The 13386-nt window shown below is 67.7% G+C and overlaps 1 protein-coding gene across 1 annotated transcript in view; it reads right to left on the bottom strand.

Moving 5' to 3' along the window:
• The window catches only part of ftsj1 (FtsJ RNA 2'-O-methyltransferase 1), a 91427-nt gene that overhangs the window by 29192 nt on the left and 48849 nt on the right, over window positions 1–13386 (bottom strand). Inside the window, exons 8-9 of the mRNA XM_072487873.1 lie at window positions 5384–5486; window positions 3520–3603 (exon numbers count right to left, since the gene is read on the bottom strand). Coding sequence (XP_072343974.1) covers window positions 3520–3603; window positions 5384–5486 — 187 coding nt within the window. The remainder of the gene's footprint in view (window positions 1–3519; window positions 3604–5383; window positions 5487–13386) is intronic.

Below are 13386 nucleotides of genomic sequence, written 5' to 3' on the forward strand. Positions count from 1 at the left end.
GTTCTCGCATTTGAAGGGGTTGAAGGCGGACGTGACCATGTTGCAAGAGGCGCGGACCGGACGAGGCTGAGGGAAGGGTGGGTGGGACAGGTGTTTCACTCGGGGTTAGACTCAAAGACCAGAGGAGTGGCCATTTTGGTCAGTAAACGAGTGGCATTTGAGGCAGTGAGCATCGTGGCGGACAAGGGGGGCAGGTATATAATGGTGAGTGGCAAGCTGCAGGGGGCTCGGGTGGTGTTAGTGAATGTAAATGCTCCGAACTGGGACGATGCGGACTTCATGAGGCGCGTGTTGGGTAGGATCCCGGACTTGGAGATAAGTCACCTGATAATGGGAGGGGACTTTAATACGGTCTTGGATCAGAGCTTGGATCGTTCCAAGTCCAGGTCGGGAAAGAGGCCGGTGGCGACCAGGGCCTTGTGGGAGTTCATGGGCCAGATGGGTGGAGTGGACCCCTGGAGGTTTACGCGGCCAAGGACGAAGGAGTTTTCCTTTTTCTCCCATGTCCATAAAGTCTATTCGCGAATAGACTTCTTTGTGTTGAGTAGGGCGTTAATCCCGAGGGTGGAGGGGGTAGAATACTCGTCCATCGCGGTCTCGGACCATGCCCCGCACTGGGTGGACCTGCGACTGGGGTGGAACGCGGTCAGCGCCCTCTCTGGCGACTGGATGTGGGGCTGCTGGCGGACGAAGAGGTGTGCGGGCGGATAAGGAGGAGTATTGAGAACTATATCGGAGCGAATGACACAGGAGAGGTGACGGTGGCAGTGGTTTGGGAGGCTCTGAAAGCAGTCATTAGGGGAGAGTTATCTTCATTTGGTCCCATAGAGAGAAAGAGGGGGCGGAGAGGGAGAGACTGGTGGGAGAGATACTCAGGGTAGATAGGAGGTACGCGGAGGCCACAGAGGAGGGGGGGGCTGTTGAACGAGCACCGGAAAGTACAGGCGGAGTTTGACTTGCTGTCCACGGGGAAGGCGGTGGAGCAGCTGAGGAAAGCGAAGGGGGCAGTTTATGATTAAGGGGAGAAGGCGAGTAGGATGCTGGCGCACCAGCTGCGCAGGAGGGAGGCGGCCAGAGAGATTGAGGGAGTGCGGGATAGGGAAGGCAACCTGGTGCTGAGCTCAGAGAGGGTCAATGAAGTCTTCAGGGAGTTCTACGGGAGGTTATACGAGTCGGAACCCCCGGGGAGGGGGAAGGGATGAGGCGGTTCATGGACCGGTTGAGGTTCCCAAGGGTGGAAGCAGAGCGGGTGCAGCTACTGGGGGCCCCGATTGGGTTGGAGGAGGTAGTCAGGGGGCTGGCAGGCATGCAGAAGGGCAAGGCCCCAGGCCTGGATGGCTTCCCAGTAGAATTTTATAAGAAGTTCTTGGAACTGCTGAGCCCTCCCCTGATGAGAACCTTCAATGAGGCAAAGGAGAAAGGGACCCTCCCTCCGACAATGTCACAGGCATTGATCTCGCTTATCCTGAAGGAGGAGAAGGATCCGCTTCAGTGTGGGTCCTACAGGCCGATATCGCTCCTGAACGTGGATGCCAAGCTGTTGGCAAAAATTCTGGCCACCAGAATAGAGGACTGTGTCCCGGGAGTGATTGGGGAGATCCAGACGGGTTTTATTAAGGGCAGGCAGCTGAACACGAACGTGAGGAGGCTCCTGAATATTATCATGATGCCCTCGGAGAGGGGGGGGGGCTGCGATGGACGCGGAGAAGGCCTTTGACAGGGTGGAGTGGGAGTATCTGTGGGAGGCGCTAGGCAGGTTTGGATTTGGGGAGGGATTTATAGGATGGGTCAAGCTGCTGTATCAGGCCCCTGTAGCGAGTGTGTCCACAAACCGGCTAAGGTCGAAATATTTCAGGCTGCACCGGGGGACAAGACAGGGGTGTCCCCTGTCCCCGTTGCTGTTTGCCCTGGCAATTGAGCCGTTGGCCATTACGCTCAGGACTTCGGGGGATTGGGGGGGGCTGGTGCGCGGAGGGGAGGGTCTCCTTCTACGCGGATGACCTGCTGTTGTATATTTCGGACCCTTTGGAGGGGATGGGGGAGGTCATGCGGATCCTGGGGGACTTCGGGAGGTTCTCGGGGTATGAGTTGAACGTGGGGAAGAGTGAGCTGTTCGTGGTCCACGCTAGGGGCCAGGGGGAGAGACTGAGGGAGCTCCCGCTCAGGATAGTGGAGAGGAGCTTTCGGTACTTGGGGATACAAGTGGCCAGGAACTGGGATGCCCTGCACAGTCTCAACTTAACCCGGCTAGTGGAGCAGATGGAGGGAGAGTTTAAAAGGTGGGATATGCTCCCGCTTTCCCTGGCGGGAGGGGTGCAGACTGTGAAGATGACGGTTCTCCCCAGGTTCCTCTTCGTATTTCAGTGCCTCCCCATTTTCATCCCCAAGTCCTTCTTTAAGCGGGTGAATAGGATTGTTACGGGATTTGTGTCGGCGAATAAAACCGGAAGGTGTTGGACATATATCAGGAGCTGCAGGAAGTAGAGGAAGCCTCAGTGGGGGAGTTGAAGGATAAGTGGGAGGAGGAGCTGGCTGAGGAGCTGGATGAGGGCCTGTGGGCCGACGCCCTGGGCAGGGTGAACTCCTCCTTATCATGTGCCAGGCTCGGATTAATCCAGTTTAAGGTGGTGCATCGGGCGCATATAACGGCGGCAAGAATGAGTAGGTTTTTTGGGGTGGAGGACAGGTGCCCGAGGTGTGCGGGGAGTCCAGCGAATCATGCCCATATGTTTTGGGCATGCCCGGCTGCCCCCACGTAGGATTGTGGCAGGGGTTTGCGAGGGTGATGTTTAGGGTCTTGGCCGCTCGGGTGAAGGCGAGTCCAGCGGTAGCGATATTTGGGGTGTCGGAGGATCCGGGAGTGCAGGAAGCGAAAGAGGCCGAGGTCCTGGCCTTTGCCTCCCTGGTCGCCTGGAGACGGATCTTGTTAATGTGGAGGGACTCAAAACCCCCGGGTGTGGAGACCTGGGTTAGCGACATGGCGGGGTTCCTCAGCCTGGACCGAATAATGTTCACCTCGAGAGGGTCCTTGATGGGGTTCTCCCGGCGGTGGCAACCTTTCCTTGACTTTCTAGGGGAGCAGTAAGTGTCAGCAGCAGCATCCTGGGGGAGGGGGGGGGGGGGAAAGAGGAGGAGGAAGTGGGGGGAGGGGGGGAAGCTTTGGGATTATGTTTATTGTTATTTTCTATTACAATCTGTATTTCTATTTTTGTTATGTAAAAACGCTCATTGGAAAAACTATAATAAAACATTTATTTTTTTAAAAAGTTGTGGGTCAGGTGAACTCCATGATACACTTTGGAGTTCTCTAAACCCTGGCCCATAACACTTGGAAGAGAATTGCCAAGGTTTTGAGGAAGGGACGGGGGAAACTAACTGGACTGCTCCTCAGAAGAGCCAGCACGGAATCGAGGGTTGAATGGCCCCCCCCCCTTTGATTCTGAAAATGTTGTGATTGGTTCCGGCGGCTCAGGGAAGGCGGGTTGGTGAGGCCTGTTCGACGGCACGGTGCGTCCTTACCGTAGCAGTGGTCCAGCAGGGGGTTAGACATGTTTGGAACGTACCCCTCGGGTGGAGAGTAGCCACGACACACTACAAACGCTTCTGCAGGATATTAAGACACCAGTCAGTCCCGTGCTCCAAACGCCAAATATGGCTACAGCGACTCTCCGCCAAAGGACAAACACCATGCCAAATTTCAAAGAAAAAAGGATGCTGATTAGTGGACAGGTTGAGGTGTTGCCATGGAGAAACCTGGATAATTTAAGATGGGGCACAGCGCTTGAATGTATTCCTTCTGTTTGCAGAGGATGGGTCCCTATGTACAAATGTGACGTCTCTTCGACAAATGAGCCACATTACAAGTGCAACCTATCATCTCAAACCTTGGTCATTGGTGTGAGCGCACTTGGGATTGTTCAACAAGCGTTGCCCAATCGCAGAATTACATGGAATCAGTGGATGTTTTCGGATCACAACACTACACTACAGTGCAGAAGGAGGCCATCAGCCTATCGAGTCTGCACTAACCCTCCTATAGAGCGGCCCACCTCGGCCCACAGCCCCGCCCTATCCCCGTAACCCCACCTAACCTGCACATCTTTGGACACTTTGGGGCAATTGAACATGGTTAATCCACCAAATGAGTTTGGGCTTTGCAAGCACGCGGGCATGTTGAGTGCGGTCTCTACTCTCCGAGGGGGAAGGCGCGATTCAATTCGATCTGCAACTTTCTGGGACGTACATACCGGACATTGGACGAGCACTGATAAATAATCCAGCAATTATTGATTGCAACTTTCCCGCTAACACCTCCGTAAGATTGGGAAATTAAGTGGCTACTTGCACCAGGGCTGTGAAATAACATTTGCCCCACACTTGTGCTGGCAATGACCATCTCCATTAAGAGATCATCTCACCATCGCCCATTGACATTCAACGGCATTACCACGGCTGAATCATAGAATCCCTACAGTGTAGCAGGAAGCCATTCGACCCTTCACCCCGATCTGCACCGACCCTCCAAAAGAGCGCCTACCTAGCCTTTGAACACTAATGGGTAATTTAGCACGGCTAATCCACATAAACTGCAGATGTTCGGTCTGCGGGAGGAAACTGGAGGAAACCTACGCTGACATGGAGATAACGTGCAAACTCTTCACAGTCACCCGAGCTCGGAATCAAACCCGGGTCCCTGGTGCTGTGAGGCAGCAGTATTAACCACCTTGCCAACCACCCCCACTATCAACATCCTGGGGGGTTACCACTGACCCAGCCATAGAAGTACTGTGGCTACCAGGGCACGTCAGCGGCTGGGAATCCTGCGGAGAGTAACTCGCCTCCTGACCCCCCAAAGCCTGTCCACCATCTACAAGGCACAAGTCAGGAGTGTGATGGAAACTCTCCACTTGCCTGGATGAGAGCAGCTCCAACACTCGAGAAGCTCAACACCACCCAGGACAAAGCAGCCCCGCTTGATTGCTCCCCTTCCACAAACATTCACTCCCTCCCCCACCGACGCACAGAGGCAGCCGTGTGTACCGTCTACAAGATGCACTGCAGCAACTCACCAAGGCCCCTTAGGCAGCACCTTCCAAACCCACGCCCTCTACCATCTAGAAGGACAAGAGCAGCAGATACCCGGGACCCCCAAAACACACAGGCAATCCGGACCTTCCTCACACACACAGGAAATCCGGAACGGGGCTACTGGAGAGATTGAAGATACAGACTGGCCACAATCTAGACGAACAGCGGGACAGGCTCAAGGGGAAATCGAGCCCCCTCCCCGCAAATCTTTTCTGATTTATTGCAATGACTGGAGTCTGAGTGATTGCGCGGCGAGACGGCTTATGCTGCCACCACCTTGGGCTCGGGCGCTTACCGATGCTGGAGTTGCGGCTGCTCCGTGGCTTCGCGCACGTGACCTCGTTGAAGAAGATCTTCAGCTGCGAATACAACAGCGTGACGTCCTTCCCACGGAAAATCTGTCAGGGTTGCAAAGCTGTGGGACTTAGAAAACGCTGCCAGAAACCTGCCGGCCAAAAGGCCAGTTTCTCACCTGCAAATAGCACGCATAATGCATTGATATATTCAGCAACGTAAAACACCCCAAAGCGCTCCACAGGAGGCCAATCCAACCAATCCCACGCCAGGTAGGCCAGAACGGGTAAGCACGGCAGATTTCCCTCCCGAAAGGACATGAGTGAACCAGATGTGTTTGTTACACAAATCCAAGGAGGTTTCAGGGTCGCCATTACTGAGACTAAATCTCAATTTCAGATCTATTAATGGCATTTAAATTCTACCAGCTGAGGGTGAAGTTTAAAGTCATGTCCAGGGAGCGCCGCGCTGCTGGGAGGCTCAGCGCCGAGGGAGCGCCACGCTGCCGGGAGGCTCAGCGCCGAGGGAGCGCCACGCTGCCGGGAGGCTCAGCGCCGAGGGAGCGCCACGCTGCTGGGAGGCTCAGCGCTGAGGGAGCGCCGCGCTGCCGGGAGGCTCAGCGCCGTGGGAGCGCCGCACTACTGGCTCAGCGCCGAGGGAGCGCCACGCTGCCGGGAGGCTCAGCGCCGAGGGAGCGCCACGCTGCCGGGAGGCTCAGCGCCGAGGGAGCGCCACGCTGCCGGGAGGCTCAGCGCCGAGGGAGCGCCGCGCTGCCGGGAGGCTCAGCGGCGACGGAGCGCCACGCTGCCGGGAGGCTCAGCGCCGAGGGAGCGCCACGCTGCCGGGAGCCTCAGCGCCGAGGGACCGCTGCGCTGCTGGGAGGCTCAGCGCCGAGGGACCGCCAAGCTGCCGGGAGGCTCAGCGCCGAGGGAGCGCCACGCTGCCGGGAGGCTCAGCGCCGAGGGAGCGCCGCGCTGCCGGGAGGCTCAGCGGCGACGGAGCGCCGCGCTGCCGGGAGGCTCAGCGCCGAGGGAGCGCCGCGCTGCCGGGAGGCTCAGCGCCGAGGGAGCGCCGCGCTGCTGGGAGGCTCAGCGCCGAGGGAGCGCTGCGCTGCCGGGAGGCTCAGCGCCGAGGGAGCGCCGCGCTGCTGGGAGGCTCAGCGCCGAGGGAGCGCCGCACTGCTGGGAGGCTCAGAGCCGAGGGAGCGCCGCGCTGCTGGGAGGCTCAGCGCCGAGGGAGCGCCGCGCTGCTGGGAGGCTCAGCGCCGAGGGAGCGCCGCACTGCCGTGAGGCTCAGCGCCGAGGGAGCGCCGCGCTGCCGGGAGGCTCAGCGCCGAGGGAGCGCTGCGCTGCCGTGAGGCTCAGCGCCGAGGGAGCGCTGCGCTGCCGTGAGGCTCAGCGCCGAGGGAGCGCCTCGCTGCCGGGAGGATCAGCGCCGAGGGAGCGCCGCGCTGCCGGGAGGCTCAGCGCCGAGGGAGCGCCGCGCTGCTGGGAGGCTGAGCGCCGAGGGAGCGCCGCGCTGCTGGGAGGCTGGGCGCCGAGGGAGCGCCGCACTGCCGGGAGGCTGGGCGCCGAGGGAGCGCCGCGCTGCCGGGAGGCTCAGCGTCGAGGGAGCGCCACGCTGCCGGGAGGCTCAGCGTCGAGGGAGCGCCACGCTGCCGGGAGGCTCAGCGCCGAGGGAGCGCCGCGCTGCTGGGAGGCTCAGAGCCGAGGGAGCGCCGCGCTGCTGGGAGGCTCAGCGCCGAGGGAGCGCCGCGCTGCTGGGAGGCTCAGCGCCGAGGGAGCGCCGCGCTGCCGGGAGGCTCAGCGCCGAGGGAGCGCCGCGCTGCTGGGAGGCTCAGCGCCGAGGGAGCGCCGCGCTGCCGGGAGGCTCAGCGTCGAGGGAGCGCCGCGCTGCTGGGAGGCTCAGCGCCGAGGGAGCGCCGCGCTGCTGGGAGGCTCAGCGCCGAGGGAGCGCCGCGCTGCTGGGAGGCTCAGCGCCGAGGGAGCGCCGCGCTGCTGGGAGGCTCAGCGCCGAGGGAGCGCCGCGCTGCCGGGAGGCTCAGCGCCGAGGGAGCGCCGCGCTGCCGGGAGGCTCAGCGCCGAGGGAGCGCTGCGCTGCCGTGAGGCTCAGCGCCGAGGGAGCGCCGCGCTGCCGGGAGGCTCAGCGCCGAGGGAGCGCCGCGCTGCCGGGAGGCTGGGCGCCGAGGGAGCGCCGCGCTGCTGGGAGGCTCAGCGCCGAGGGAGCGCCGCGCTGCCGGGAGGCTCAGCGCCGAGGGAGCGCCGCGCTGCTGGGAGGCTCAGCGCCGAGGGAGCGCCTCGCTGCCGGGAGGCTCAGCGCCGAGGGAGCGCCGCGCTGCCGGGAGGCTCAGCGCCGAGGGAGCGCCGCGCTGCTGGGAGGCTCAGCGCCGAGGGAGCGCCGCGCTGCTGGGAGGCTCAGCGCCGAGGGAGCGCCGCGCTGCCGGGAGGCTCAGCGCCGAGGGAGCGCCGCGCTGCTGGGAGGCTCAGCGCCGAGGGAGCGCCGCGCTGCCGGGAGGCTCAGCGCCGAGGGAGCGCCGCGCTGCCGGGAGGCTGGGCGCCGAGGGAGTGCCGCGCTGCCGGGAGGCTGGGCGCCGAGGGAGCGCCGCGCTGCCGGGAGGCTCAGCGCCGAGGGAGCGCCGCGCTGCCGGGAGGCTCAGCGCCGAGGGAGCGCCGCGCTGCTGGGAGGCTCAGCGCCGAGGGAGCGCCGCGCTGCCGGGAGGCTCAGCGCCGAGGGAGCGCCTCGCTGCCGGGAGGCTCAGCGCCGAGGGAGCGCCGCGCTGCTGGGAGGCTCAGCGCCGAGGGAGCGCCGCGCTGCCGGGAGGCTCAGCGCCGAGGGAGCGCCGCGCTGCTGGGAGGCTCAGCGCCGAGGGAGCGCCGCGCTGCCGGGAGGCTCAGCGCCGAGGGAGCGCCGCGCTGCAGGATCAGCGCCGAGGGAGCGCCGCACTGCCGGGAGGCTCAGCGCCGAGGGAGCGCCGCACTGCAGGATCAGCGCCGAGGGAGCGCCGCACTGCCGGGAGGCTCAGCGCCGAGGGAGCGCCGCACTGCTGGGAGGCTCAGCGCCGAGGGAGCGTCGCACTACAGGATCAGCGCCGAGGGAGTGCCGCACTGCAGGATCAGCGCCGAGGGAGCGCCGCGCTGCCGGGAGGATCAGCGCCGAGGGAGCACCGCACTGCAGGATCAGCGCCGAGGGAGCACCGCACTGCAGGATCAGTGCCGAGGGAGCGTCGCGCTGCCGGGAGGCTCAGCGCCGAGGGAGCGCCGCACTACAGGATCAGCGCCGAGGGAGCGTCGCACTACAGGATCAGCGCCGAGGGAGTGCCGCACTGCTGGGAGGATCAGCGCCGAGGGAGCACCGCACTGCAGGATCAGTGCCGAGGGAGCGTCGCACTACAGGATCAGTGCCGAGGGAGCGTCGCACTACAGGATCAGCGCCGAGGGAGCGTCGCACTACAGGATCAGTGCCGAGGGAGCGTCGCACTACAGGATCAGCGCCGAGGGAGTGCCGCACTGCTGGGAGGATCAGCGCCGAGGGAGCGTCGCACTACAGGATCAGTGCCGAGGGAGCGTCGCACTACAGGATCAGCGCCGAGGGAGCGCCGCACTACAGGATCAGCGCCGAGGGAGCGCCGCGCTGCCGGGAGGATCAGCGCCGAGGGAGCGCCGCACTGCTGGGAGGCCCAGCACTGAGGGAGCGCCGCGCTGCCGGGAGGCTCAGCGCCAAGGGAGCGCCGCACTGCAGGATCAGTGCCGAGGGAGCGTCGCACTACAGGATCAGCGCCGAGGGAGCGCCGCGCTGCCGGGAGGATCAGCGCCGAGGGAGCGCCGCGCTGCTGGGAGGCTCAGCGCCGAGGGAGCGCCGCGCTGCCGGGAGGATCAGCGCCGAGGGAGCTCCACACTGCCGGGAGGCTGAGCGCCGAGGGAGCTCCACACTGCCAGCAGGCTCAGCGCCGTGGGAGCGCCGCACTGCCAGCAGGCTCAGCGCCGTGGGAGCGCCTCGCTGCCGGGAGGCTCAGCGCCGAGGGAGCGCCGCGCTGCCGGGAGGCTCAGCGCCGAGGGAGCGCCTCGCTGCCGGGAGGCTCAGCGCCGAGGGAGCGCCGCGCTGCCGGGAGGCTCAGCGCCGAGGGAGCGCCGCGCTGCTGGGAGGCTCAGCGCTGAGGGAGCGCCGCGCTGCCGGGAGGCTCAGCGCCGAGGGAGCGCCGCACTGCAGGATCAGCGCCGAGGGAATGCCGCGCTGCCGGGAGGCTGAGCGCCGAGGGAGCGCCGCACTGCAGGATCAGCGCCGAGGGAGCGCCACGCTGCAGGATCAGCGCCGAGGGAGCGCCGCGCTGCCGGGAGGCTCTGCGCCAAGGGAGCGCCGCGCTGCAGGATCAGCGCCGAGGGAGCGCCTCGCTGCCGGGAGGATCAGCGCCAAGGGAGCGCCGCGCTGCTGGGAGGCTCAGCGCCGAGGGAGCGCCGCGCTGCTGGGAGGCGCAGCGCCGAGGGAGCGCCGCGCTGCCGGGAGGCTCAGCGCCGAGGGAGCGCCGCGCTGCTGGGAGGCTCAGCGCCGAGGGAGCGCCGCGCTGTTGGGAGTCTCAGCGCCGAGGGAGCGCCGCGCTGCCGGGAGGCTCAGCGCCAAGGGAGCGCCGCGCTGCTGGGAGGCTCAGCGCCGAGGGAGCGCCGCGCTGCTGGGAGGCTCAGCGCCGAGGGAGCGCCGCGCTGTTGGGAGTCTCAGCGCCGAGGGAGCGCCGCGCTGCTGGGAGGCTCAGCGCCGAGGGAGCACCGCGCTGCCGGGAGGCTCAGCACCGAGGGAGCGCCGCGCTGCCGGGAGGCTCAGCGCCGAGGGAGCGCCGCACTGCTGGGAGGCTCAGCACCGAGGGAGCGCCGCACTGCTGGGAGGCTCAGCACCGAGGGAGCGCCGCACTGCTGGGAGGCTCAGCACTGAGGGAGCGCCGCACTGCCGGGAGGCTCAGCACTGAGGGAGCGCCGCACTACTGGCTCAGCGCCGACGGAGCGCCACGCTGCCGGGAGGATCAGCGCCGAGGGAGCACCGCACTGCAGGATCAGCGCCGAGGGAGCGCCGCACTACAGGATCAGCGCCGAGGGAGCGCCGCACTGCCAGGAGGCTCAGCGCCGAGGGAGCGCCGCGCTGCCGGGAGGATCAGCGCCGAGGGAGCGCCACGCTGCCGGGAGGCTCAGCGCCGAGGGAGCGCCGCGCTGCCGGGAGGCTCAGCACCGAGGGAGCGCCGCGCTGCCGGGAGGCTCAGCGCCGAGGGAGCGCCGCGCTGCTGGGAGGCTCAGCGCTGAGGGAGCGCCGCGCTGCCGGGAGGCTCAGCGCCGAGGGAGCGCCGCACTACTGGCTCAGCGCCGAGGGAGCGCCGCGCTGCTGGGAGGCTCAGAGCCGAGGGAGCGCCACGCTGCCGGGAGGCTCAGCGCCGAGGGAGCGCCACGCTGCCGGGAGCCTCAGCGCCGAGGGACCGCTGCTCTGCTGGGAGGCTGAGCGCCGAGGGAGCGCCACGCTGCCGGGAGCCTCAGCGCCGAGGGAGCGCCGCGCTGCTGGGAGGCTGAGCGCCGAGGGAGCGCTGCGCTGCCGTGAGGCTCAGCGCCGAGGGAGCGCCGCGCTGCCGGGAGGCTCAGCGCCGAGGGAGCGCCGCGCTGCTGGGAGGCTCAGAGCCGAGGGAGCACCGCGCTGCTGGGAGGCTCAGCGCCGAGGGAGCGCCGCACTGCCGGGAGGCTCAGCGCCGAGGGAGCGCTGCGCTGCCGGGAGGCTCAGCGCCGAGGGAGCGCCGCGCTGCCGGGAGGCTCAGCGCCGAGGGAGCGCCGCGCTGCCGTGAGGCTCAGCGCCGAGGGAGCGCCGCGCTGCCGGGAGGCTCAGCGCCGAGGGAGCGCTGCGCTGCCGTGAGGCTCAGCGCCGAGGGAGCGCTTCGCTGCCGTGAGGCTCAGCGCCGAGGGAGCGCCTCGCTGCCGGGAGGATCAGCGCCGAGGGAGCGCCGCGCTGCCGGGAGGCTGGGCGCCGAGGGAGCGCCGCGCTGCCGGGAGGCACAGCGCCGAGGGAGCGCCGCACTGCCGGGAGGCTCAGCGTCGAGGGAGCGCCGCGCTGCTGGGAGGCTCAGAGCCGAGGGAGCGCCGCGCTGCTGGGAGGCTGAGCGCCGAGGGAGCGCCGCGCTGCTGGGAGGCTGGGCGCCGAGGGAGCGCCGCACTGCCGGGAGGCTCAGCGTCGAGGGAGCGCCACGCTGCCGGGAGGCTCAGCGCCGAGGGAGCGCCGCGCTGCTGGGAGGCTCAGAGCCGAGGGAGCGCCGCGCTGCTGGGAGGCTCAGAGCCGAGGGAGCGCCGCGCTGCTGGGAGGCTCAGAGCCGAGGGAGCGCCACGCTGCTGGGAGGCTCAGAGCCGAGGGAGCGCCACGCTGCCGGGAGGCTCAGCGCCGAGGGAGCGCCGCGCTGCTGGGAGGCTCAGCGACGAGGGAGCGCCGCGCTGCTGGGAGGCTCAGAGCCGAGGGAGCGCCACGCTGCTGGGAGGCTCAGAGCCGAGGGAGCGCCACGCTGCCGGGAGGCTCAGCGCCGAGGGAGCGCCGCGCTGCCGGGAGGCTCAGCGCCGAGGGAGCGCCGCGCTGCTGGGAGGCTCAGAGCCGAGGGAGCGCCACGCTGCTGGGAGGCTCAGAGCCGAGGGAGCGCCACGCTGCCGGGAGGCTCAGCGCCGAGGGAGCGCCGCGCTGCTGGGAGGCTCAGAGCCGAGGGAGCGCCGCGCTGCTGGGAGGCTCAGCGCCGAGGGAGCGCCGCACTGCCGGGAGGCTCAGCGCCGAGGGAGCGCTGCGCTGCCGGGAGGCTCAGCGCCGAGGGAGCGCCGCGCTGCCGGGAGGCTCAGCGCCGAGGGAGCGCCGCGCTGCCGTGAGGCTCAGCGCCGAGGGAGCGCCGCGCTGCCGGGAGGCTCAGCGCCGAGGGAGCGCTGCGCTGCCGTGAGGCTCAGCGCCGAGGGAGCGCTGCGCTGCCGTGAGGCTCAGCGCCGAGGGAGCGCCTCGCTGCCGGGAGGATCAGCGCCGAGGGAGCGCCGCGCTGCCCGGAGGCTGGGCGCCGAGGGAGCGCCGCGCTGCCGGGAGGCTCAGCGCCGAGGGAGCGCCGCACTGCCGGGAGGCTCAGCGTCGAGGGAGCGCCGCGCTGCTGGGAGGCTCAGAGCCGAGGGAGCGCCGCGCTGCTGGGAGGCTGAGCGCCGAGGGAGCGCTGCGCTGCCGTGAGGCTCAGCGCCGAGGGAGCGCTGCGCTGCCGGGAGGCTGGGCCCCGAGGGAGTGCCGCGCTGCCGGGAGGCTGGGCGCCGAGGGAGCGCCGCGCTGCCGGGAGGCTCAGCGCCGAGGGAGCGCCGCGCTGCTGGGAGGCTCAGCGCCGAGGGAGCGCCTCGCTGCCGGGAGGCTCAGCGCCGAGGGAGCGCCGCGCTGCCGTGAGGCTCAGCGCCGAGGGAGCGCCGCGCTGCCGGGAGGCTCAGCGCCGAGGGAGCGCTGCGCTGCCGTGAGGCTCAGCGCCGCGCTGCCGGGAGGCTGGGCGCCGAGGGAGTGCCGCGCTGCCGGGAGGCTGGGCGCCGAGGGAGCGCCGCGCTGCCGGGAGGCTCAGCGCCGAGGGAGCGCCGCGCTGCCGGGAGGCTCAGCGCCGAGGGAGCGCCTCGCTGCCGGGAGGCTCAGCGCCGAGGGAGCGCCGCGCTGCCGGGAGGCTCAGCGCCGAGGGAGCGCCGCGCTGCTGGGAGGCTCAGCGCCGAGGGAGCGCCGCGCTGCCGGGAGGCTCAGCGCCGAGGGAGCGCCGCGCTGCAGGATCAGCGCCGAGGGAGCGCCGCACTGCCGGGAGGCTCAGCGCCGAGGGAGCGCCGCACTGCAGGATCAGCGCCGAGGGAGCGCCGCACTGCCGGGAGGCTCAGCGCCGAGGGAGCGCCGCACTGCTGGGAGGCTCAGCGCCGAGGGAGCGTCGCACTACAGGATCAGCGCCGAGGGAGTGCCGCACTGCAGGATCAGCGCCGAGGGAGCGCCGCGCTGCCGGGAGGATCAGCGCCG

Source organism: Scyliorhinus torazame, chromosome 22 (assembly GCF_047496885.1).
Source record: "Scyliorhinus torazame isolate Kashiwa2021f chromosome 22, sScyTor2.1, whole genome shotgun sequence".
Taxonomy (NCBI): Eukaryota; Metazoa; Chordata; class Chondrichthyes; order Carcharhiniformes; family Scyliorhinidae; genus Scyliorhinus; species Scyliorhinus torazame.